This window comes from Hypomesus nipponensis, chromosome 10 (assembly GCF_054491055.1).
Source record: "Hypomesus nipponensis isolate SF chromosome 10, ASM5449105v1, whole genome shotgun sequence".
NCBI classification, from domain to species: domain Eukaryota; kingdom Metazoa; phylum Chordata; class Actinopteri; order Osmeriformes; family Osmeridae; genus Hypomesus; species Hypomesus nipponensis.
Window position 1 is genome coordinate 14,816,173 of NC_140370.1, and position 22,487 is coordinate 14,838,659.

Here is a 22,487-nt window from a genome sequence, read left to right on the forward strand (position 1 = left end):
GGAACAATGTGGAACACTGTAGAACACTATGGAACGTGGGTTCTAGCCAGTGACAGTTTTCCACACACACACACACAAAGATTAACAGAAAATAATGACTGTTTACTGGAATTTACAGTCAACAAGCGGTTTGTATACGGTCATAGCTACATATACCTGGAATGTTCTGGAATGGGGAGACTGAGGGACAGACAAACTCCTCAGCATCATCTCCCACTGGGAATAAAAACAGGTGTCACAGGCCAAGAAAACCTTCCTGGCAGCTCAACAATAACAGACCAGCCTCACACAACAAGGAGAGGAGAGAAAAGGAGAGGGGAGAAGGAGAGGAGAGAAGGAGAGGATGGGAGGAGAGGATGGGAGGGGGAGGAAAGGAGGGGAGAAGACAGGAGAGAAGGAGAGGATGGGGGGAGAGAGGAAAGGAGAGGAGAGAAGGAGAGGATGGGGGGAGAGAGGAAAGGAGAGGAGAGGATGGGGGGAGAGAGGAAAGGAGAAGAAAGAAGGAGAGGATGGGGGGAGAGAGGAAAGGAGAGGAAAGAAGGAGAGGATGGGGGAGAGAGGAAAGGAGATGAGGGAAGGAGAGGAGAGATGAGGAAACAAAAGAAGAGGAAAGGAGGAGAGAAGGAGAGGTAAGAGATGAAAAAAGAAAGCAGTAGGATGCTAGAAGAGGAACAGAGGGGACAAACAACCTCAGCCAAACCAACTATACTCTCACAAGCACCAGGTTGTACAGCAAAGCCCTGTGTACATGATACTCACATTAAAGATGCAGCATTCTTTTTAAACATCGTAAAAAAAATATTGAAATCATCAATGTGTGTGTGTGTTTGTGCTTGGGTATGTACATTTGTGTGTGTGTGTGTGTGCGCGTGTGTATGACAGAAATAAAGTGATCTTGGTACAGGATGGGATTAGTACTGTAGATGTGTATAGAGGAGGTTGTTTTGTCTGCAGCTCTAGGATCGTGTCGAGTGGTAGAGATGTGTACTTGCAGTACAGGAATATTGTTTAAACTGCTGCTGTGGACCACTGAACACACAACTCGAGTTACAGCACACAGAAGAGTATGTACTGCACACAGTGTTGGCATCACTGGCTCTGTCAACGCTAAACAGTCTATTAGTCAGTGTTGTCAAGAGATTGTCCTGTAAGCTGGTGACACACCTCACCTAGCAATCCAGCTGTGGAAGTCTAAAAAAGAAACATTGTAACTTAAAATATTGAAAAGAAAGACTGTCTTTACAAAAGGAGAGTGTGTATCTGTTTTACATTTAGGCCTTCTTTTTTTTTTTTGTCACAAATGCTTTTCTTCAGGACTTTGTTTTGAAATGTCGAGAGCAGATGACGAGAAAACAGAGACAAGCACAACGTTGTCTGTAGAATAACTTGCAAAGCACCGCGGAAATCTTGTGATAAACGAAATTTGACGAAAAAACGTCAAAGAATACAAAAAAAAAAGTCCAGTTAGATGTGCCTGTTATCTTGAGCTAGGTTACAATATTTCAAGTTTGGATTTTTTTCAATTTGTATTATTTTTTCTACAATGATCTTTAAGTGTCTTTCTATTTAGATGTATTCCAACAGCTGGTTTGGAGAACGGGTAGTTTGTGGTTAGATGGGTAGACGTCGTTTGCTTTGCTGCCCTACATCATTTGCCTTGTTGCCGCACTATCACGCAACCGTCTTTGCACTTGCCTGTCTGTTACCTTTCGTCTTTTACTCAACACTTTTAAATATTAAGTGTGAGCGTCGACGCTCCCTCAGTTTCCAGTGACGTAAACCGTTTTTTTTTTATATACTATCACCATGTCCTGTTGCGTGCATGTCAGACCACTTTTAGAATGTCTTCTACCACGACCGAAAGGTCCTTTCACACTGAGTGCGAAATTTTCGTATGCGTTTTTTCGCAATCGTCAGCCTCTAAATTCGGTGGCTCTGAATTGTCCCCCCCAAAAAAAACTGTCAAATGCTGGCAATAGATGCGAAAAACGCAGATAATCGAACCCGATCCAAACTTTTTTTGACGAACGAAAGTTTCGGAGGTAGTGTGTAGGCCTAACGTGAGGTCGTATTTATTTTTTTTGTGTGCAAAGGCCTTCGGTATGCAAAGGCCTTTAGGGTACCAGATTTATCTGTTTTCGTTTTTCAAGATCTAGTTGTATTACTTTGCACTGAAGATTGGAAGGACATTTGGTCGTTAAACCAGAGTAACCAAAATATCAGCATGGAAGAAAAAGGAAGCACATACTTAGAAAGATGGCACAATTGGAAGGTCCGACATCAGGATTCTGTGAAAGTGTAGAAAGTTTAACAAAGTGTTATCTAATCACTGCTTAATGTTGGTCGTGAATGATGCATTAACCATAGATAGCTACTCCTAACATAACAGCACACGACTTCAGACCTTTATCTACGCTTTAATTCAGAGCACATTGTGTCAGTGGTGTGATCCACGATTTCGCGACAATTAAGCCCGCTCAGAAAAACAAAAACAAATCTTTGGTCTCATTATGTTCTTTGATGATCAGCTTACTTAAATGGGTTTACAGCCGCCATCGGCCCTCTGAACCATAACGGCTAGCCTGGCCGCCGTCCAAAGCCTTATAAATGAAACATTAGGGATAATTCTCTCAATGTCACCCTCACACTCCACGGTTTTGTTGACTCAATCTGCTCTGTGTTAACACGAGGCCACGGTCATTGTTTTTTTCCCCTCTATCTTGTGTTAGCCTGCCTTTCATCTGATTATTTTCATTTGGTGCAAAGCTTCCCATCTAATGTTTATTCAGTCTGACTACAGATCTAGAAATCGAATTCCCGTTGTCACTGAAAAGACTGTCAGATTCACTGTCTGACACTCATGAAATGTCCAAATTGTTGATATGTCTTTGAAGAATAGCGGTTGAAATAGAATGTGTCGATCCTCTCGCTGCTGTTATTGTTTGTGGGGGGGGGGGGGTCATCAAAGTAATCAGAGGACTAAACAGATAGGATCGGTCACAACCAGGAGAGAAACTCTTTTCAAACAAGTGTACTCATCCAGGGTTCCCATCAACCCTCTCTTCTCTCACATATATTGTACATATACCTACCTCAACTCGGTATCTGGTCAGAACACCCTTCACCCACAGCGCAGTAGGCTACTGTCCATGACCAGGTAGCTAAAATATCTCTTTACGGTAATGTCATTGTAACGTCTGTGAGAAGCTGAGAAACTTTCAGAATTCGAGCAGTGGAGGGTGTACTGGTCAACACAGGAAGTGCATAAGCAGGCTTAAAAGACAGGAAAATGCGCTTCTCAACAAACCCACATCATGGTTCTGACGATTTAAGCTGCTTATGTATCTGTTTTGTTTGCCTTAAGATATGATAATTCAGTGCTTTTGTCTTTTCTTTCAGTCTCAATCGGGCATGGTTGTAGTGCATCGTGCCCCCTGAAGGTGTGATCTGTGTGGTTTGGAAGGGTTAGAGTTCGCTTGTTCATCCGTTAATGGGCCAATAGCGACGTGTATTCATAATGCTCTACTGTGGTTACTGTGCTTGTACTAGGAGTAACTCATTCACTGCTACATCCAACCACCCCCCCTCTCTCCTTCCCAATTTATTTTGCCATCTCTGTCTCTTGGTCCCCTCTTTATCGCTCTCCCCCTCTCTCTTTATCCCTCCCCCTCCCCTCGCTGTCTCTCTCTCTGTCTCTCTCTTGATCTCTCCCCCTCTCTCCCTCCTCTCTCTTTATCTCTCCCCCTACCCTCGTTGTCTCTCTCTCTGTCTCTCTCTCTTAATCTCTTCCCCTCTCTCTCTCTCTCTCTCTCTCTCTCTCTCTCTCTCTCTTTCATGATCAGCGCTTTCTTTCTGACACTGTTTGGGAGAGGTGGATCTCCGATGCGTGGTCTGGCGTTTAGTTGAGAGGTATTTGCCATCAGAACATCATATAGTAAACTAGCCTCTGTATGTAGTGGAATACGCTGTCATGCTGCCCCACCCCCACCCCCCCACCCCCCGTAGCCTGTGGGAACATGAAGAACAAGCACACTAACAAAGGGACAAGGGGACAACGACTTCCTGTTCACCTCATGATGTACAGATGTCCTTTATATCTCAGTGGCAATGCAGGATCACAGTAGTAATTGATAAAAAAAACTATCTTACTGTAAATAAATGTATGCAAATGTACATGTTTAAAAAGAACATTCCTCTTTGAGTCCTGATTGTGAAGGGTGTCTATTTGACTAGAGAGTTGATGCCACAAGTTGGCTGGTACTATGATGTAATACAGATAAAAATTGTGTGGTGTATGTGATGTATTAAATGACAAAAATGCAAAAGACAAAAAAACAGTTCATTATTGGTCCTTTCCGTAAGTTGCATTGTGTGATGATGAAAGTCGGATGTGATTAAAAACTGCATTCAATCGGATGAACAATTTTATTGTAAATTGAATCGAGTGAAAACAGAACATGACATTTTTGTATATATTGGATTTTTGTAAATTTTTATTTGATTCTAATGCAACACAAGTACCAAAATTCATTTAATAAAGTACACTGTGGTCATTTTTTCAGCCTCTTCTTTGTTTATTTGGGATTGTTTGTTTTATGCGTGTTACTGCACTACTCCTCTGTGTTACCCGAAGGACTAGCCCCCCCCTCCTCTGTGTTACCTGAAGGACTAGCCCCCCCCTCCTCTGTGTTACCTGAAGGACTAGCCCCCCCCTCCTCTGTGTTACCTGAAGGACTAGCCCCCCCTCCTCTGTGTTACCTGAAGGACTAGCCCCCCCCTCCTCTGTGTTACCTGAAGGACTAGCCCCCCCCTCCTCTGTGATACCTGAAGGACTAGCCCCCCCCCCTCCTCTGTGTTACCCGAAGGACTAGCCCCCCCCTCCTCTGTGTTACCCGAAGGACTAGCCCCCCCTCCTCTGTGTTACCCGAAGGACTAGCCCCCCCTCCTCTGTGTTACCCGAAGGACTAGCCCCCCCCTCCTCTGTGTTACCCGAAGGACTAGCCCCCCCCTCCTCTGTGTTACCCGAAGGACTAGCCCCCCCTCCTCTGTGTTACCCGAAGGACTAGCCCCCCCCTCCTCTGTGTTACCCGAAGGACTAGCCCCCCCTCCTCTGTGTTACCCGAAGGACTAGCCCCCCCTCCTCTGTGTTACCTGAAGGACTAGCCCCCCCCTCCTCTGTGTTACCCGAAGGACTAGCCCCCCCCTCCTCTGTGTTACCTGAAGGACTAGCCCCCCCTCCTCTGTGTTACCTGAAGGACTAGCCCCCCCTCCTCTGTGTTACCTGAAGGACTAGCCCCCCCCTCCTCTGTGTTACCTGAAGGACTAGCCCCCCCTCCTCTGTGTTACCTGAAGGACTAGCCCCCCCCTCCTCTGTGTTACCCGAAGTACTAGCCCCCCCCTCCTCTGTGTTACCCGAAGGACTAGCCCCCCCTCCTCTGTGTTACCCGAAGGACTAGCCCCCCCTCCTCTGTGTTACCTGAAGGACTAGCCCCCCTCCTCTGTGTTACCTGAAGGACTAGCCCCCCTCCTCTGTGTTACCTGAAGGACTAGCCCCCCCCTCCTCTGTGTTACCTGAAGGACTAGCCCCCCCCTCCTCTGTGTTACCCGAAGTACTAGCCCCCCCCTCCTCTGTGTTACCCGAAGGACTAGCCCCCCCTCCTCTGTGTTACCCGAAGGACTAGCCCCCCCTCCTCTGTGTTACCCGAAGGGTTAGCCCCCCCTCCTCTGTGTTACCTGAAGGACTAGCCCCCCCTCCTCTGTGTTACCTGAAGGACTAGCCCCCCTCCTCTGTGTTACCTGAAGGACTAGCCCCCCCCTCCTCTGTGTTACCTGAAGGACTAGCCCCCCTCCTCTGTGTTACCTGAAGGACTAGCCCCCCCCTCCTCTGTGTTACCTGAAGGACTAGCCCCCCCTCCTCTGTGTTACCTGAAGGACTAGCCCCCCCTCCTCTGTGTTACCTGAAGGACTAGCCCCCCCCTCCTCTGTGTTACCCGAAGGACTAGCCCCCCCCTCCTCTGTGTTACCCGAAGGACTAGCCCCCCCCTCCTCTGTGTTACCCGAAGGACTAGCCCCCCCCTCCTCTGTGTTACCCGAAGGACTAGCCCCCCCTCCTCTGTGTTACCCGAAGGACTAGCCCCCCCCTCCTCTGTGTTACCCGAAGGACTAGCCCCCCCCTCCTCTGTGTTACCCGAAGGACTAGCCCCCCCCTCCTCTGTGTTACCCGAAGGACTAGCCCCCCCTCCTCTGTGTTACCTGAAGGACTAGCCCCCCCCTCCTCTGTGTTACCTGAAGGACTAGCCCCCCCTCCTCTGTGTTACCTGAAGGACTAGCCCCCCCCTCCTCTGTGTTACCCGAAGTACTAGCCCCCCCCTCCTCTGTGTTACCCGAAGGACTAGCCCCCCCTCCTCTGTGTTACCCGAAGGACTAGCCCCCCCTCCTCTGTGTTACCTGAAGGACTAGCCCCCCTCCTCTGTGTTACCTGAAGGACTAGCCCCCCCCTCCTCTGTGTTACCTGAAGGACTAGCCCCCCTCCTCTGTGTTACCTGAAGGACTAGCCCCCCCCTCCTCTGTGTTACCTGAAGGACTAGCCCCCCCCTCCTCTGTGTTACCCGAAGTACTAGCCCCCCCCTCCTCTGTGTTACCCGAAGGACTAGCCCCCCCTCCTCTGTGTTACCCGAAGGACTAGCCCCCCCTCCTCTGTGTTACCCGAAGGGTTAGCCCCCCCTCCTCTGTGTTACCTGAAGGACTAGCCCCCCCTCCTCTGTGTTACCTGAAGGACTAGCCCCCCTCCTCTGTGTTACCTGAAGGACTAGCCCCCCCCTCCTCTGTGTTACCTGAAGGACTAGCCCCCCTCCTCTGTGTTACCTGAAGGACTAGCCCCCCCCTCCTCTGTGTTACCTGAAGGACTAGCCCCCCCTCCTCTGTGTTACCCGAAGGACTAGCCCCCCCTCCTCTGTGTTACCCGAAGGACTAGCCCCCCCCTCCTCTGTGTTACCCGAAGGACTAGCCCCCCCCTCCTCTGTGTTACCCGAAGGACTAGCCCCCCCCTCCTCTGTGTTACCCGAAGGACTAGCCCCCCCTCCTCTGTGTTACCCGAAGGACTAGCCCCCCCTCCTCTGTGTTACCCGAAGGACTAGCCCCCCCCTCCTCTGTGTTACCCGAAGGACTAGCCCCCCCCTCCTCTGTGTTACCCGAAGGACTAGCCCCCCCCTCCTCTGTGTTACCCGAAGGACTAGCCCCCCCTCCTCTGTGTTACCCGAAGGACTAGCCCCCCCTCCTCTGTGTTACCCGAAGGACTAGCCCCCCCTCCTCTGTGTTACCTGAAGGACTAGCCCCCCCTCCTCTGTGTTACCTGAAGGACTAGCCCCCCCTCCTCTGTGTTACCCGAAGGACTAGCCCCCCCTCCTCTGTGTTACCTGAAGGACTAGCCCCCCCTCCTCTGTGTTACCTGAAGGACTAGCCCCCCCTCCTCTGTGTTACCTGAAGGACTAGCCCCCCCTCCTCTGTGTTACCTGAAGGACTAGCCCCCCCCTCCTCTGTGTTACCTGAAGGACTAGCCACCCCCTCCTCTGTGTTACCTGAAGGACGAGAACAAGGGTTCCTGAACACTTGTCCCTGTCGTACCTGTGACATGAAAGACAAAGCGAGAAAGAGATATCTATCATAATAAAATATATTTATTGAGATTACATTGTAGTCCTGAATCACAATGTTTTTTACCGGATCTCTGTCTGATTTTAAAGTGCTGGTAGTATGCATCTACATAATTCAACATAGTGAACACATTTGGAAATTTCACAATTAAAGAAATTATAAAATAACTTCAATTAACCAAAGAAAAAGGCAAACATTTCAGAAATGAGAAGGATCCAGTTTCATCTCCCATATGACTAGGTTTAGCTGGTCTTTGGAAAGGCTTTTTTACAGAAGGAAAATTACATTATTGTTGGCAGTGGTATTGAACAAATCCAAAGTGTGCAAAATTAGTTGTGGAATCAATGACTATACATAACATCCAAAATATATACACAAGACAATATCTTTTTACTCCACATCTCACATTAACCAAATATAATAATATTAAAATTGTGCATTATTATCTCACCACATAACAACAAGATATGTTGCTTAGTGATAAAAAACAACAACAACAACATTAAAACAACACTAAACTCACACAAGGTGAAATATCAGTAATTCATATAACAACAACAACAACCTGTTTGTGACATAATAACAAAATCAACATCCACCACCTTAACTGACCAATGACAGTAGACTCTAACAAGAGTTATAACACGTCAAACCCTGCATACATACAGTACTGTAAAAGACAACTGAAAGAGGTGCATGTCCACCCTGTGTCCAGGTTGAGCGAATACAAAACGACTATACAGAGACCAACTTCTTTGTAACAGAAAGGTCAGTCTTCCTTCTGTCTCCTGTGGAAACGTTCTAGCAGGGCTCGGAGAACGTTCCCTGGAACCTTTTGGTGTGTGTCGATGAGAGCCTGAACGGCCTGCTGGACCTGAGGACAAAACACCGTCAGGATTAGACAGAAAAATTCTAATACTTTTTTTATTAACAAAAATAATCATCTGGGTCGCCCTGCGACGATTTAATCTGAGGGAAAAATATTTAGAGGATGTCAACGGTTCTCCAACCTGTTCTCGAAACTACACCAGATATGCCAGAAAACCCTTCTTTGAATGGGGGGGGGGGGTACAAGGCAATCAAACACCTATGATCCAGGTGTGATGTAATGCATAGGACATAAGCCTTGCCTTTTCTGCTAACTCTGTGGCATTCGTGTTGGGGTCATAGGGGATGGGTTCACCCAGAAATGTCCGGAACTTCACCGGGAAGCCTCCGTACACTGGCGCTATTGGCAACCGAAACCTCTCGTACACCCATCGAAAAAACTCTGAATGAACAAAACAAAACAAACAAAGTTTCAGTTGAACTTCCATGTTCAATTGGGTCTGGGATTACAGCAGCTGCAACATTCATAACAGGTATGTATGTAGGTGTATGTATGTATGTATGTAACAGTATGTAGGTGGTGTCTAAACCAGCAAACAGCTTCGCATGCGTGAGTGAATGTGTCATTCTATTAACGGGAGGCTTCGGGAGAGTTTACTTTGGGAGAGTTTACTGGTAAGGAGGTTTTGTGACTTTAAAATAGCTAACCACTTCCTGTCTAGCTGCAGGCGTGAGATCAGAGCCCCAGTGTGTTGCAGCTACTTACTCATTCTTCCCAGTGATCTGAATCCTTCCCTCACATTCTGTGTAAACATTGGAATTATTGGCTGCAATGTTAAGGAGAACAGAGGTGAGACACATACCTCGGCTCTCAATAAACAAGCCTCGGAACAAAATACTTTTTTCTGTATACTTTAACCAGAAATGAAACACAACAGAAGCCCAAACCGACACACCTTAGCACAACAACTTAACTAAAAAACCTACCGCTTTGGAATCGATGGCGACCTGAGCGAAGCCCTTGCGTTTTCCCCAGAGCAGGGGGTAGGTCTCATCGCTGAACAGGGCCTCCCTGACGCCCCCTGGGGAGATGCCCAGCAGGTGGCCGTTCCTCAGGGCCTTTACACACTCCTCCTGGGGCCCATGCATCACACTGAACACCTCCAGCAGCAGCTTGAACCCTGACACAGGCAGGGATACAGGGAACCATTGTGACACGGGGAACCATTGTGACACGGGGAACCATTGTGACACGGGGAACCATTGTGACACAGGGAACCATTGTGACACAGGGAACCATTGTGACACAGGGAACCATTGTGTCACAGGGAACCATTGTGACACAGGGAACTATTGTGACACAGGGAACCATTGTGACACAGGGAACCATTGTGACACAGGGAACCATTGTGACACAGGGAACTATTGTGACACAGGGAACTATTGTGACACAGGGAACCATTGTGACACAGGGAACTATTGTGACACAGGGAACCATTGTGACACAGGGAACTATTGTGACACAGGGAACCATTGTGACAGGTTATGAGTACTGCTGTCAACATAGGATAGACAGATGTTCTGTCCGGGTGATGAACACACTGTGTTTACACTGACACATTTTCCAACGTGGTCCCTGTTCGTGGCCAAACAGAACTAACAAACTCTGAATACAATGCCACAGCATAGCACTTTCCAAAAAGTAGCCTCGTTTTTTTAGTTATTAACATATTGATTAAATTAAGTTTAGATTAGGGTCTTGCCTGGGACTTTGAACAGGAAGTGGTCAGCGACCGAGTGGCAGGTCCGTCCCTTCTGAAGGATGATGTTAGCCAGGAAATAGTAATAGTCAATAGGTATAGCGCCATGGTAGTACACAATAAGAGCTGCTCCCTCGTCTGGGATCTTCTCCATTCCATGGATCTCATACCCTGACAGTAGAGACAGGATTCACATACAGTCGGTCGATGAGTCCATGCAAGATGCTGAATGATAATAGCTGTATAAACAGAAAACACCCTCGACACTCACATGTATAAATAGGCAATTAAACAAAGCGTCGAATATAGCTACCAAATCAATCGCACACTTACGCACAAGATTACTCACACACCCACACACACACACTCCCTATTCTTCTCTCTCGCACCACACCTTTCAAGACACAATTTCCCTCTCCTCAGCCAACCCTCCCCCCCCCCCCCTCTCTGTCATACCGTGCCATATGGCCCCGTGCCCGTCCCAAAGCGTGGCCAGAGTCTTCCTCGCCCCGTCCCACAGGTTGTTACAGTAAGCCTCCCTCAGCTGGTTCTTCCTCTTGTACACGTGGAGGAAGAGGATGGACAGGTAGAGGAGGATGACGATGAGGAAAGGCAGGATGAAGACTATGGCCAGAGGTGTGAAGACCCACACCAGGTACTCCAGCACGCTGAGGTAGTCTTCCAGGCGGCCCAGATCGGCCCACTCTTCCCACGCGTGGAACACGCACGCCAGGAAGGCGCCTGTGCCTTCTCCCGTCATGCAGGACTCGTTGCCATTGGACATACTGCCACACAGTTAGCCTTGCCCACTGGAAGCCAAGGCCAGCGTGGATACCATCTGCCAATAGCCAGACCTGGGGCTACAGCCTAGCCGAGGGGAATGGCGTTGAAGGCTTATGTAAATGTCAATTAAGTCAATATTTTATAAGTAAAAACCGAGAAATTGCTACCGTACTGCATATTACAGTCCGGGCAACAGTGGGCACTGAATACGTGTCAAGATAATGTTATATAGTGGATATGTTTTTATCTTGAAATTGTATTATCATTATTGAATAAGGGGTGAATTATACCCAAATTAGCTAAATTGCATATGACAATGCGAATACATTCCTTACTGCATCAACTTCAGATAATGACAACAAACATTCATATGTTCTTAATCACAAACCTTGTAGTCTAAGTAGGACAAAATGTGATCAATGTAGATAGACCATGGTAGTTTTTTAAACGGAAATTCTGAGAAGACAAAGGCAAAGGCAAAATTAGCCCGTTTCAACGTCACCGGTCCGTCTGACACAAACGGGCAAACGCTAGCTAGCGAGTAGCACTAGCCAGCTAGCAAAACTGCACTAGCTTGCGTTCACAGATCGCTACTCTAGCTAGCTAAGGTTAACCTTAGAAGAGACGTCTTAATATCGGTGACACCAACAAAGGCTAACCTGTCGCTTTATTAGCATTTACACATTTTTGTCCACGCTATGGTTGTATAAAATCCGACAGTATCATTGTGAAATAATAATCAAACTTCCTTCCTACATTGCCCTTTTCCAGTCAAAATAAGAGAAGTCGGCTGTCATCTTTTCTTCCTGGTTCACCCGGTTCCTTTTGAGTGTGACACAAACAGGAACAAACGTTGCTCCGAATAGTTAATCGTTGCTGAAACGTGCGTGTTGATGGTCATGTTCACTTAGAAATCTAGCTTGCAAAAGACAAAATACAAATGCTCGTGAAAAGTTGTCAAGTCCTCCAATGACAGGCTAATATCGTAGAATTATCCATATGAATAGACTTGGACAGATTGCTAGTAGTCCTCATCATGATTGATAATAGCAAGTGGAATGTGGTTGCTGATATTATTTTCAGCCAAAAAAGCCTGCACGGTGACGAGGAGATACACTGTCTCTGTTCCAGAGCTTTTGTTCAGTAAGTTACATAAGATTCGTTGTCACCTCCTCCGTTTTCTTATCCTATTCATTCACCTTCTTCTCCTTGCTAGCTGAAACAACAGCGGGTGAGAAAGCAACGTTCTCTTTTATCCACTGTTTACATGTCCGTTTTCCACTCCGCGTAGGGATCGTGAGCTGTACAGATCTGACAACAGATACCTCATCTCTGGCCTGACGGATGGAGGGCAGCCTGGTAATAAGTTCTCAGAGTTAGAGGAGGAGCTGCCAGGTGAGCAGGAAGAGGAGGATTGCGAAGAGGAGGCTGAGTCTGAAGATGAAGAAACCAAGTTAATGGCCAGTATGGGGTTGCCAGTGGCCTTCATCAGTTCCTCAGCAGGAAGGAAAGTGGTGAGTACAATAGTCAAGTATTACTGTCTGGGATTTATTAACTGACCAGCAGACCCGATGGTACAGGAGTCGAGAAAATAGGGCGGAAAGAAGATGGCAGACAGAGGCAACAAGTCTGCTCCCCTATCAAACATTATATTGTTGTTTCTGTTCACAGAGAAATAAGTCCAAAAGGAGAGTAGCCAATCACTGGCAGGCACCCCCTGCGGAGGAAGAAGAGGAAACTGACGAAGGTGACCCAGTGCTCCAGATAAACGACTTCAGCATCGGGAGCACAGAGGTGTTGGAGCCCAGAAAGGAGGGGGAGACACAGAGAGGAGAAGAAGGGCAGGAGGAGACTCAGGACAATGGCTGGGAGTCCTACTGGAGTAAGGATGACAGTTTACCCACTACAGTATGTTGAAAAACATATATTGATTGAAACATGTCTACCTGGCGGTTGGTAAACGTTAAAACACTGACTCACATGACCTGTGGTTGTTGGGGACGGCTACAGCTCAGTGGTAGAGCGTTAGACTGCAGGTCAAGAGGTTGCAGGTTTAAATCCCTCCTGTTCCTATCGGCTAAATAAAACACATTCATAATCATTGTTGTGATCCTAGGTGAGCATGGGGAAGGTTTGCTGTGGCAGAGTTGGCTGGAGAAGCACCCTGACAGAGACCCAGGAGCGCTTCCCCCTGGGGCTGTCCCGACAGCCAGCCTGCCTGGGAGCAGCACGCCCAGGAGACCTTTCTGCTCTACTGGGAGCAGTTCACCTACTGGGCCTCCCAGGGATGGAGCGCCCACAGCGACTCCACCGACCCTGGGCTGGAGGGGGAGAGCAGGGGCCCTGGAGGTGTGGGAGGTGGATGTGAAGCCGGGGCGGAGGACGGAAGGACGCATGCAGAGTCGTCCCGTGCTGCTGGAGATGCTGAGGTGTTGAGTGGACAGATGGGCCCGGCCGGTGCCGGGGAAGTAACGGATCTGATTGGTCAGATGAGCCTGCAGTCAGAGGGAGGGAGCCGGATTGGCGTTGGAGAACAGACAGCAGATGATGATTGGCCGGTCTGCGGAGGGGGCGGGCCTTGTGATGGTGGGGATCGTAAGAGGGCTGCCTCCCCCTCAAAGCAGAGCACACGATCCAGAGGTGAGTCTCTCAGTCACTGATGCTCTATTGAACTGACTGGTCCCCTTACCTAACCCAACCCTGTCCAGACACAATCACTAGCTTCTTCCTCTCCAGACAACAGGGTAGATCTGAGTGGATCGGATTGGTCTAAGCCAGCCGGCTGTATCTCAACCTTTACTTTAGAGAGGCTTCTACCATTTTACTTGATCCTACGTACTCATGTGAAGTCTGCACACCGACTGTGTCCTCATATAAATCAGTGATCTATGTATTACTGGAAGCAGCCAGACACCTAAAATCTATTCAAGCGATATGTCAATATTTTCAGAGCATGTTTCATTCCATGTAACTCAGAGCTTTAGTTCAAACATGCGGGTCTGATTCCCTTTCAATAATTGATGGATCATATCAAAAGATGTCTTCCTTTGAATGAAGGGAGCATGTGACTGGAGCACATGCATTATTTATGCTTGCTCTCGTCAGAGAGAGGGAAGAGAGAGAGATAGGGAGAGTGCAGAGTAAGGGAGGGAAGAGAGATGTATGGGAGGGGTGGGAGGAGAGAGAGGGAGGGAGGAGAGGGAGGGAGGAGAGAGAGGGAGAGAGGGAGGGAGGGAGGAGAGAGAGGGAGAGAGGGAGGGAGGGAGGGAGGTAGGGAGGGAGGGAGGAGAGGGAAGGAGTTGGAAAACGGGAGAGTGGTAAAGACGGAGAATAGAACTGAAAATAGAAGAGAGGAAAGCGACTGATACTGTAGGTAGACAGGGATACAAATGGAGGGAGAGTACAAATGGCAGACAGAGAGAAACGGAGGGAGCGTGAGGGCAACCTCTCTAAAACGGGTTGGCGCCATCCCGAACATGACTCATCCTATCCTGTTTGTCACTGCCTGACATCACCACCAGGACACACAGACACATCTCCAGCTTTTAGAACGCTGCTCACACACCTCCACCTGTGGGTACTGGAGCGGTGTGACCCCCTTTGAATGGATGTGTTCCAGGTTCAGAGCAGAAAGGCCAGAGCACATCCAGTGAGAAGGGTTCCGGCCAGAACAGACTGTCTAACCACCCTGTTGACGGCAGCGATGGTGAGGAACCGCCAGAGAGAAGATGGACCCAGATCAAACGAAGGTCAGTTTCCGTGTGGTCTCCGGGGTTCTCTGTGCCTAAGACATATAGGCACGGATATTGATATATTGTTTTTATTGTTGCTTGTTTTTTACAGGTACACTTGCAGCGGTTCATGTTGTTTAATTGTAACTTGTTTAATGACATGCTCTTATGGTTCTTCCCTTTAGCGCTTATTTTGGTTGTTCACAATATGTGCTTCATGTTTTGGCTACTCGCAATGTTTTGGGGCTATCTTGTTGTTATTATCAGTGACCTATGCACTTTGTAAAGCTCTCTCTTGGAAGTAGCTAAATGAATACATGTAAGACACACCCAACATCTCAGCCACCTCAGTAGCAGGTGGCGGTTGGAACCTGGTATCTCATATTAAGCGTGTCTCGCTGAGAGGCCGTGTGAGTTTGGCTTCTCCGTCATCTCCTGATGTGTTGGTCCAGCAGCCACGAGCAGGACCTGGAGGAGAGCCCACCCATGTCTGTGGACGAGGCCTGGGACAAACTGGGCCTGAAACGCAACCCGGAGCCCAGGTAGGTAACATGATCGGCCTGAAGTTGAGGCTTATTCTGGGTCCGTGAAACGAGCGAAATATCGGAATCGTCTTTGGTTTATTCGCCACCAACCAAGCCTATTGTCAACAAGACAAATGTTTGTGTGTGTAAGGTTCGAGAGTGTCCTGAAGTTCAAGCCTAGCCCCCGTGTCCCAGCATGGTCTGGGAGGGCTAACAGGAAGCGGCGTACAGTGGGAGGAAGTGCCGCATGCCGCATCAACAAGCACACCTTCTTCACAGAGGACGGAGATCAGACTCAGCCCCTCGAGAGCAGGACCGTCCTGAAGGTACTGCCACTTCCTGTCCTGTCAGCCACTTCCTTTCCTGTCAGCCACTTCCTGTCCTGTCAGCCACTTCCTTTCCTGTCAGCCACTTCCTGTCCTGTCAGCCACTTCCTTTCCCCCTCAGCTGCTGGGTGCGTTTGATTTGGTCCCTCACACACCGCAAGCTTTCTAACAAGACGGGTGTTTTTCGAACTGTCCCAATGTATATTATACAAGACGTAGTATTGCAAGTGCAGCTCCCCTACAATGTCAAGAGATAGAAATCAGGGGCTATTAGGGTCCAGTTTGATCAGGGCATCTTGATTGCAGTAGGTCGGTACTGTGTGAGGCCAGCCAATGAGATGTGTGATGCTGTCTATAGAGGAAAGAGTTGGAGCCAAAGAAACCCTGCCCCCCCCCCCCTGACAACCTCACAACCCTTACATCTTCTGACATCACATCTCTTTATACAGCCAGCCTCTCTCCCTCTCCCCTTCAGCTCCCTCCCTCTCCCCCTCAGCTCCCTCCCTCTCCCCCTCACCTCCCTCCCTCTCCCCTTAACCTCCCTCCCTCTCCCCTTCACCTCCCTCCCTCCCTCTCCCCCTCACCTCCCTCCCTCCCTCTCCCCCTCACCTCCCTCCCTCCCTCTCCCCCTCACCTCCCTCCCTCTCCCCTTCACCTCCCTCCCTCCCTCTCCCCTTCACCTCCCTCCCTCCCTCTCCCCCTCACCTCCCTCCCTCCCTCTCCCCCTCACCTCCCTCCCTCCCTCTCCCCCTCACCTCCCTCCCTCTCCCCCTCACCTCCCTCCCTCTCCCCATCACCTGCCTCTCCCCCTCACCTCCCTCCCTCTCCCCCTCACCTCCCTCCCTCGCGTATTGGGCTCTCCGCGTGTGCGTGAACATGCATGAATCACAGCTATTTGATCCTGTCACATTTCATTGGGCACCGTCTGACAGCCAATGGAAGACGTCCATAACCCTGACCTTGGCAAAATAAGGATACTCAGCGTGGACATCACCTCAGATCCTGTCTCCTTTTGCCCAATGAGAGAGAGGCGGGGGGGATTCTGCTGAGTGTGTTGCTGACGAGGCAACGTTTCAGACATTCTCCAGAAAAGGAGAAGTGTCAAAGTACTGCAGGGTTTTTTTTATGTTTGATATCAGGCTATTGTTTCTAGGCCTGCATGGTCGTTCCAGCTCATCCCAGAGGTCCTGGAGATGACTGGATCATAAGCTGACAACATAACCCTCCCCCCCTCCTCTCTCTCTTCTCTCTCTCTCTCTCTCTCTCTCTCTCTCTCTCTCTCTCTCTCTCTCTGTCTCTCTGTCTCTCTGTCTCTCTCTTTCTCCATCCTCCCTCCCTATCGCCAATCTCAGACCTACAGACACAGCTCTGTGGTATAAGCCCATGACAAACACTCCTGACCAGAATGAGAAACAGCTACGCTATACAGTGGCCTATGCTGGTTTAATTTACATGAGATTTACATGTATTTATTTAGCAGAAGCTTTTCATCCATGGCTCTGTGTGAGTAGTGCGCGTGGGAAGGGCTGCAGGGGAACCAAGGTCCAGAAGAGCACAGCTCTGAATAAACCTGCTGGGCGACGGTGAGTTTGGCAGCGCTCTGCTGATAGCCATGCTGATCTAATGACAGTCACGTACGTCTTCAGGTGCAGAACTTCCTTCAAAGAGTCAAGAGGGAGACCGAGGGAGACGCAGTTCACCGTGACCCGCCAGCAGGGGGCGCCGGCGAGACGCAGCCCCACAGAGGGAGCCGCACATCTGTAGGGGAAGAAGAAGAAGAGGAGGAGGAGAGTAGGGGAGAAGCCGAAAACGAGGAAGAGGAGGCTGGACCTGCTCCTCCTCCCAGTACGGAGTTGGACACCAGTACGAAACTCCGACCTCCAGCTCCCCTGCATGTCTTCACCAGGACGGATGATGACGATGAAGAGGAGGAGGATGAAGACGGAGGCCGGGTGCTGGTTCCCCTGGATGTTCCGGACTTCTTGATACCCGACCCACCCGAGAACCAAAGCCATCCAGGTGAGTTCTGCTCAGGAACATCTCAACCTCCCTACCACTCTCTCCTTCCTCTTTCTTCTTCCTTTCCTTCCTCTCCATTTCTGCTCCCCCTTCCTGTCTCCCCCCTCCTTTACTCTCCCCTCTCTATGAGACGTGCTCGACTCGAGGTGTTGATTCTCGGGACGGCATGATCACGTCTTGTGTTTTGTCCAGGAGAGAGCAGGAAGAGTAAGAAACAGAAGAAGAAGAAGGTGAAGAGGAGGGGGAGGTGTGGGGCGATGCCGCCTGAGATCGCTGCAGAGCCGGACCTGGCCAAGTACTGGGCCCAGCGCTACCGGCTGTTCTCCCGCTTCGACGAGGGCATCAAGATGGACCACGGTGAGCCCCTCCTTCCAATCCCAGCATGCTTTTAGGCGCTGCCGTTCAATACCGGCTCTTAACGGTGTTTTGATGATATCATGTATTTTTACGGAGTGAGGGTACCTTTTCAGTGCAGTCCTCGTGTACAACTGCGTTTGACTCATTTTCTAAATGGGTGTGTAAAACGGACGTAAAAGTTGATAAAAGCTCAACTTGTGGGTTGGTATGGATGCGAATGAACAATCGGAACACCGATGTTTCACGACTGCTGCACAGTAGCCTGTCAGTATGTAACACAACATTTCAGGGGCACGCCTGCCCTCTGCGTACAGGTAAGCATACGCCTTAATTGAAACCGGGCGTGAAGAAGGGAGAACAGTCCTTTGTCTACCTGCCTCGGTTCCATCTTTCGCGTAGTAATCCAGTTGTGAGGAAGCTTTCTGTATTCCCAGTATTATGACTATTATGACTAATATGTGTTTGCGTATGTTTGTGTGTGCCGCTGCCCCACTCCCCACCCACCCAGCCCTCATAACTCATCGTTCCCTCCCAGATTATTCGGTATTCCGTTTGAAGATGAGATCTGAGCTCTGGTGGAACAACTCACACATTCATACAAACACACACCTGTGTGTGTGTGTGTGTGTGTACATGCTCTGTGGCTCCGTTCAGACACGGTGAGCGAGAGAGGGACATCCACTCATCCACCACTGTCCCCCTTACCTCCTCCACTCCTCTCCTCCTCCGAACCACTCGTTGGGACAGAGAGATGGATGAGGCGGGAAGGTGGCGGAGGAGTGAAGAGGTGATTGAAGTGAAGCGTGAAGTGGAGCGCTCTCTCCCCCCTCCCCCTCCCGCCGGTCCTTGTTGTCTTAGCAGGTATCTGTTCTCAGCGGAAGGCACAGACACCTTAGAGAGAGATGGAGGAGGGAAGTAGGAATGGAGGGATGGCTGGTGAGAACGAGGAGGCAGATGGTAGATTTCTCGGTGGGGAGACAGCAGGAGGAGGAGGAGGACAGTCTATGGAGTGTTCGAGTCTCCCGTCCTTTTCAGTCTATAAATAGAAACTGTCCTTTTCACAATCATCACACATACTGGGAGGGTTTTCAAAATCATTCTTTGTGAAATGAAGAGTTCCACTAAGGCACTTTGGTTGTGTGTGTTTCTGAAGAACCTTCTCTAGTCACGCAAAAACCTTTATAAGTAGTCCTAGTTGGAACAAAAATTGGTTCCTGAAAAGTATTTACAAGTAAGAATGTAGTAACCTTTTTTCCCCCTAAGATGGAGAATATCAAACTATTTTGTTTGTTTTTCACCTCATCCCAGTCCAGCAAGAAATTAGAATGATCCAGGCATTAGAAATAAAGTCATTTTATTTAATTAAGCAGCCTAGACACTGGGGAGCAAAGCCATAATGATTCAGTCAGCTTGTGTTGGTTTCACAGTGAGAGCAAGTCAACCAGGTTATTTTCAAAGAAACCTTGTGACAGTGTGCCGCCCTCGTGTGGATGTGTAGTGTGCTGCAGTTGTCAAGTCTACGGTCGACAAAACAAAACGGCAAAGGCTGGTACATGAAGACAAATCACATCAACTACTCTTATGTAATTTGTCTCACCGAAAACTCTTTCAACTCTGTGCAGTTTTTAATGGGAAGTGTGTGTATTTCAGAGGGCTGGTTCTCAGTGACTCCAGAGAAGATAGCGGAGCACTTTGCCTTGAGGGTCCAGGAAAGCTTCCAGTCTGACCTCATCATCGATGCCTTCTGCGGGGTCGGGGGTAACGCCATTCAGTTTGCCCTCACAGGGAAGCGAGGTAGCGAGCCCATTCTTTCCAACCAATCACAGGAGAGGGAACAACAGCCTCAATCTACCCATTTCTTCAATCCGTTACAAGCTTCACATAAGCTTAGGTTGCTTGTATGTTTCTCTGTGTGTGTGTGTGTGTGTATCCGTGCGCGCACGTGTGTGTTCCTCCAGTGCTCGCCATCGATATCGACCCTGTGCGCCTGGCTCTGGCCCGTCACAACGCCCAGGTCTACCAGGTGGCCGAGCGCATCGACTTCCTGCAGGGGGACTTCCTGCAGCTGGCGCCACGGTTACGAGGCGACGTGGTGTTCCTCAGCCCGCCATGGGGGGGCCCCGACTACCTCACTGCAGACGTGTTCAACATCAAGACCATGATGGACCCAGACGGATATCCTTTGCTGTCTGGCGATGAGCTGTGTGCAGAGGGTTAGGGGCAGCTGCTGTCAACTTTGACCTGGGGCTCAAATACTATTTGAAACTATTTCAATTCCATTTTAATAACTTTTTTGAATGTTTGCTCTTGCTTCCAAAACGACTGGGTGGTTAGAAAATGTAAGTAAAAAAAAAAAAAAAAAGAAGTTAGCCGACATAAAATTGTGAAAGTTTAAGCCACATTTTTGTAACTTAGGGAGGAGATATCCTGGACCAGACCTCTGCTTGTGAGTTTGCTTGGTCTGCTACCACGGTCTTAATGAGGACACGTCCCTAAATACTGTGGATAGACAGTGGTTGTAGTACAGAGAATGACATGGAGGCTGCTAGTAATATGTTATGATTAAACATCTCTTTCTGACCTTGTTATCTGTTACATTATGTAGGTATTTGAAATAATGTCATTTTCCTTTAACGATTAACACGTTTGACATTTTCCAGTTGTCAAAAATGATATCAGAGAATATAGTGTACTTCCTCCCTCGGAATGCGGATATGGACCAGGTGATAAACTGCTTCTGTTCAGTCCATTAGTTTTCATTTGGTGTCGCACACATAAAGGTACCCATTACGATAAGAAGGGGCTTTCTCTATGAATGAAACATGCATACACTTAACCCAATAATAAGTGGAGGCAACCTTCCACAGGTTGAAATGTAGTCAAACAAAACGTGTTGATCTGCAGTCAAGTGATCCTTTACAGAGATAAACAGTCTGAGACTATTCAGACATGAACTGCTACTGTAGTTTTGTAACTTCTTGTTTGCCGTCCAGATCGCTTCCCTTGCCGGACCAGGGGGCAAAGTCGAGGTAGAGCAGAACTTCCTCAACAACAAGTTGAAGACCATCACTGCCTACTTTGGCAATCTTATTAAATCGGACTAACTTTGATCTGTTTATGGTTAGTTAATCACTGATTTTAGTCATTTTTTGTGTAATTTTAATTGGGTGGTATGCTTATGGAACGTTACTGTTATATTTTATGTGTAAACTGTTGCCCTCCATTTATATTGTTTTATTGGTTATATTTATCGAAAGACAGTCCTTATCTATTTTTGTAATAAAGTGAATCATGCCGGTTCAAAGTCCAGGAATGGGTGACCCTCTTCACTGTCTCATATGCACGGTGGGAATGTCCATTTGTGTAAACCACAACACGTTTGTTTCTACTTTTTAAATTACATACTGTTTTGGGGGGGGGGGGTATCCGCAGTGGGGCAGTTAGCAAGCAGTCTATCATGAGACACAAGGCAAGACAGTCATAGCACAGTGCAGAAGTGGGTTTGGTGTAGGGTTAGGTTAGGTGACATGGCGTTAGGGTACCAAACAGTGATTTGGTGTGGTTAACATTAGTTTCAGGAGTACATCAGTAGTGCTATTTGCAGTAGGCCCAGTGTTTCCGCTATGTTGATTTTTCCGTGGCGGCTCGCCACGGTTAAATTTCTGCCGCAACGGTATCAGAAATAAGGCTGTACAACATTTTAGATCAGCCGTGATTGTTAGAGTGCATGTCGGAGAATAGCGACACGCGCTTCACAGCGGAGATGAGATTGCGCGTGTGCGTCCTTGAGAAATGTAAGTCGTTTAACTTATGTTGTCAGTTCATTTAAGCCTGTTATTGTATTAGTCTATAGTTCTTGCAAATTTAAATTCAGTAAACTGGTGATTTTCGTTGTTTGTATTCTTCCCCTGCCAGCAAAATTGCACGTCTGTTGATTCGATAGCGATTGCTGCACGTGCTCACGTTTGTACTTTAGGTGCATTATTATAGGCTACTGAAGTAGTTTTAATCAATAAATATAGGGTATATGTTATAATTTGCTACAGAATGCTTAGCTTATCAAGATCGAATCAAGCAGACAGTGTACATGCTTCCGAGTGGCCTACCTTAATCGATATGCTATAGCCTATAGGTCACTGACCATTTACAATGAGTTGTTACGTCAATCATTAATTGGCAGCATTTATACCATTTAGGATATACTATAAAGTGTCTTACAAGTATGGTAACTTAATTTATTTGGGGGAAATAGGACGAAAATATGTGCAATATTACATTAGACTATTACATTAACCTGATTCGAAGTATAATATATGTATAATTTAAGCATTGGACTACCCTTACTTTTCTTATTAGCACCTGTCCACAACAGTCACTTGTGACTAGCAATCTACCTTCTTGAGAAACACCGTGCAAGGAGGAAGTTCCTGTCGTGTTATTCTCATGTAACAAACGCGAGTCAACTGTTATCTTCAAACGTGACTTTATTGTAAGCCTGGAACATTG

The 22,487-nt window shown here is 48.2% G+C and overlaps 2 protein-coding genes across 3 annotated transcripts; one reads left to right on the top strand and one right to left on the bottom strand.

The window, feature by feature from the left end:
- Positions 1-7,658: 7,658 nt before the first annotated feature.
- On the bottom strand, positions 7,659-11,849 carry tmem68 (transmembrane protein 68). Of its 2 annotated transcripts, none has more exons than XM_084707938.1 (8): positions 11,781-11,849; positions 11,413-11,480; positions 10,698-11,108; positions 10,245-10,412; positions 9,469-9,662; positions 9,248-9,308; positions 8,784-8,923; positions 7,659-8,527 (listed from the first exon to the last, which is right to left on the bottom strand). In XM_084707938.1, the coding sequence occupies exons 3-8, from the start codon at positions 11,023-11,025 to the stop codon at positions 8,423-8,425; spliced, it is 996 nt and encodes a 331-aa protein (XP_084564064.1). In that variant the 5' UTR covers positions 11,026-11,108; positions 11,413-11,480; positions 11,781-11,849; the 3' UTR covers positions 7,659-8,422. The 2 variants fall into 2 exon arrangements, with proteins under 2 accessions (XP_084564064.1, XP_084564065.1); XM_084707939.1 differs by having other exon boundaries at positions 11,684-11,849.
- Positions 11,850-11,912: 63 nt separating this feature from the next.
- tgs1 (trimethylguanosine synthase 1) lies at positions 11,913-21,317 on the top strand. The gene is given in 14 exon segments (XM_084707937.1): positions 11,913-12,167; positions 12,316-12,538; positions 12,696-12,906; positions 13,141-13,206; positions 13,209-13,664; positions 14,644-14,773; positions 15,208-15,297; positions 15,431-15,605; positions 17,252-17,624; positions 17,817-17,981; positions 19,632-19,775; positions 19,940-20,156; positions 20,626-20,704; positions 20,975-21,317. Coding segments are annotated over 14 exon segments (2,547 nt in total). The 5' UTR covers positions 11,913-12,060; the 3' UTR covers positions 21,086-21,317.
- Positions 21,318-22,487: the final 1,170 nt, after the last annotated feature.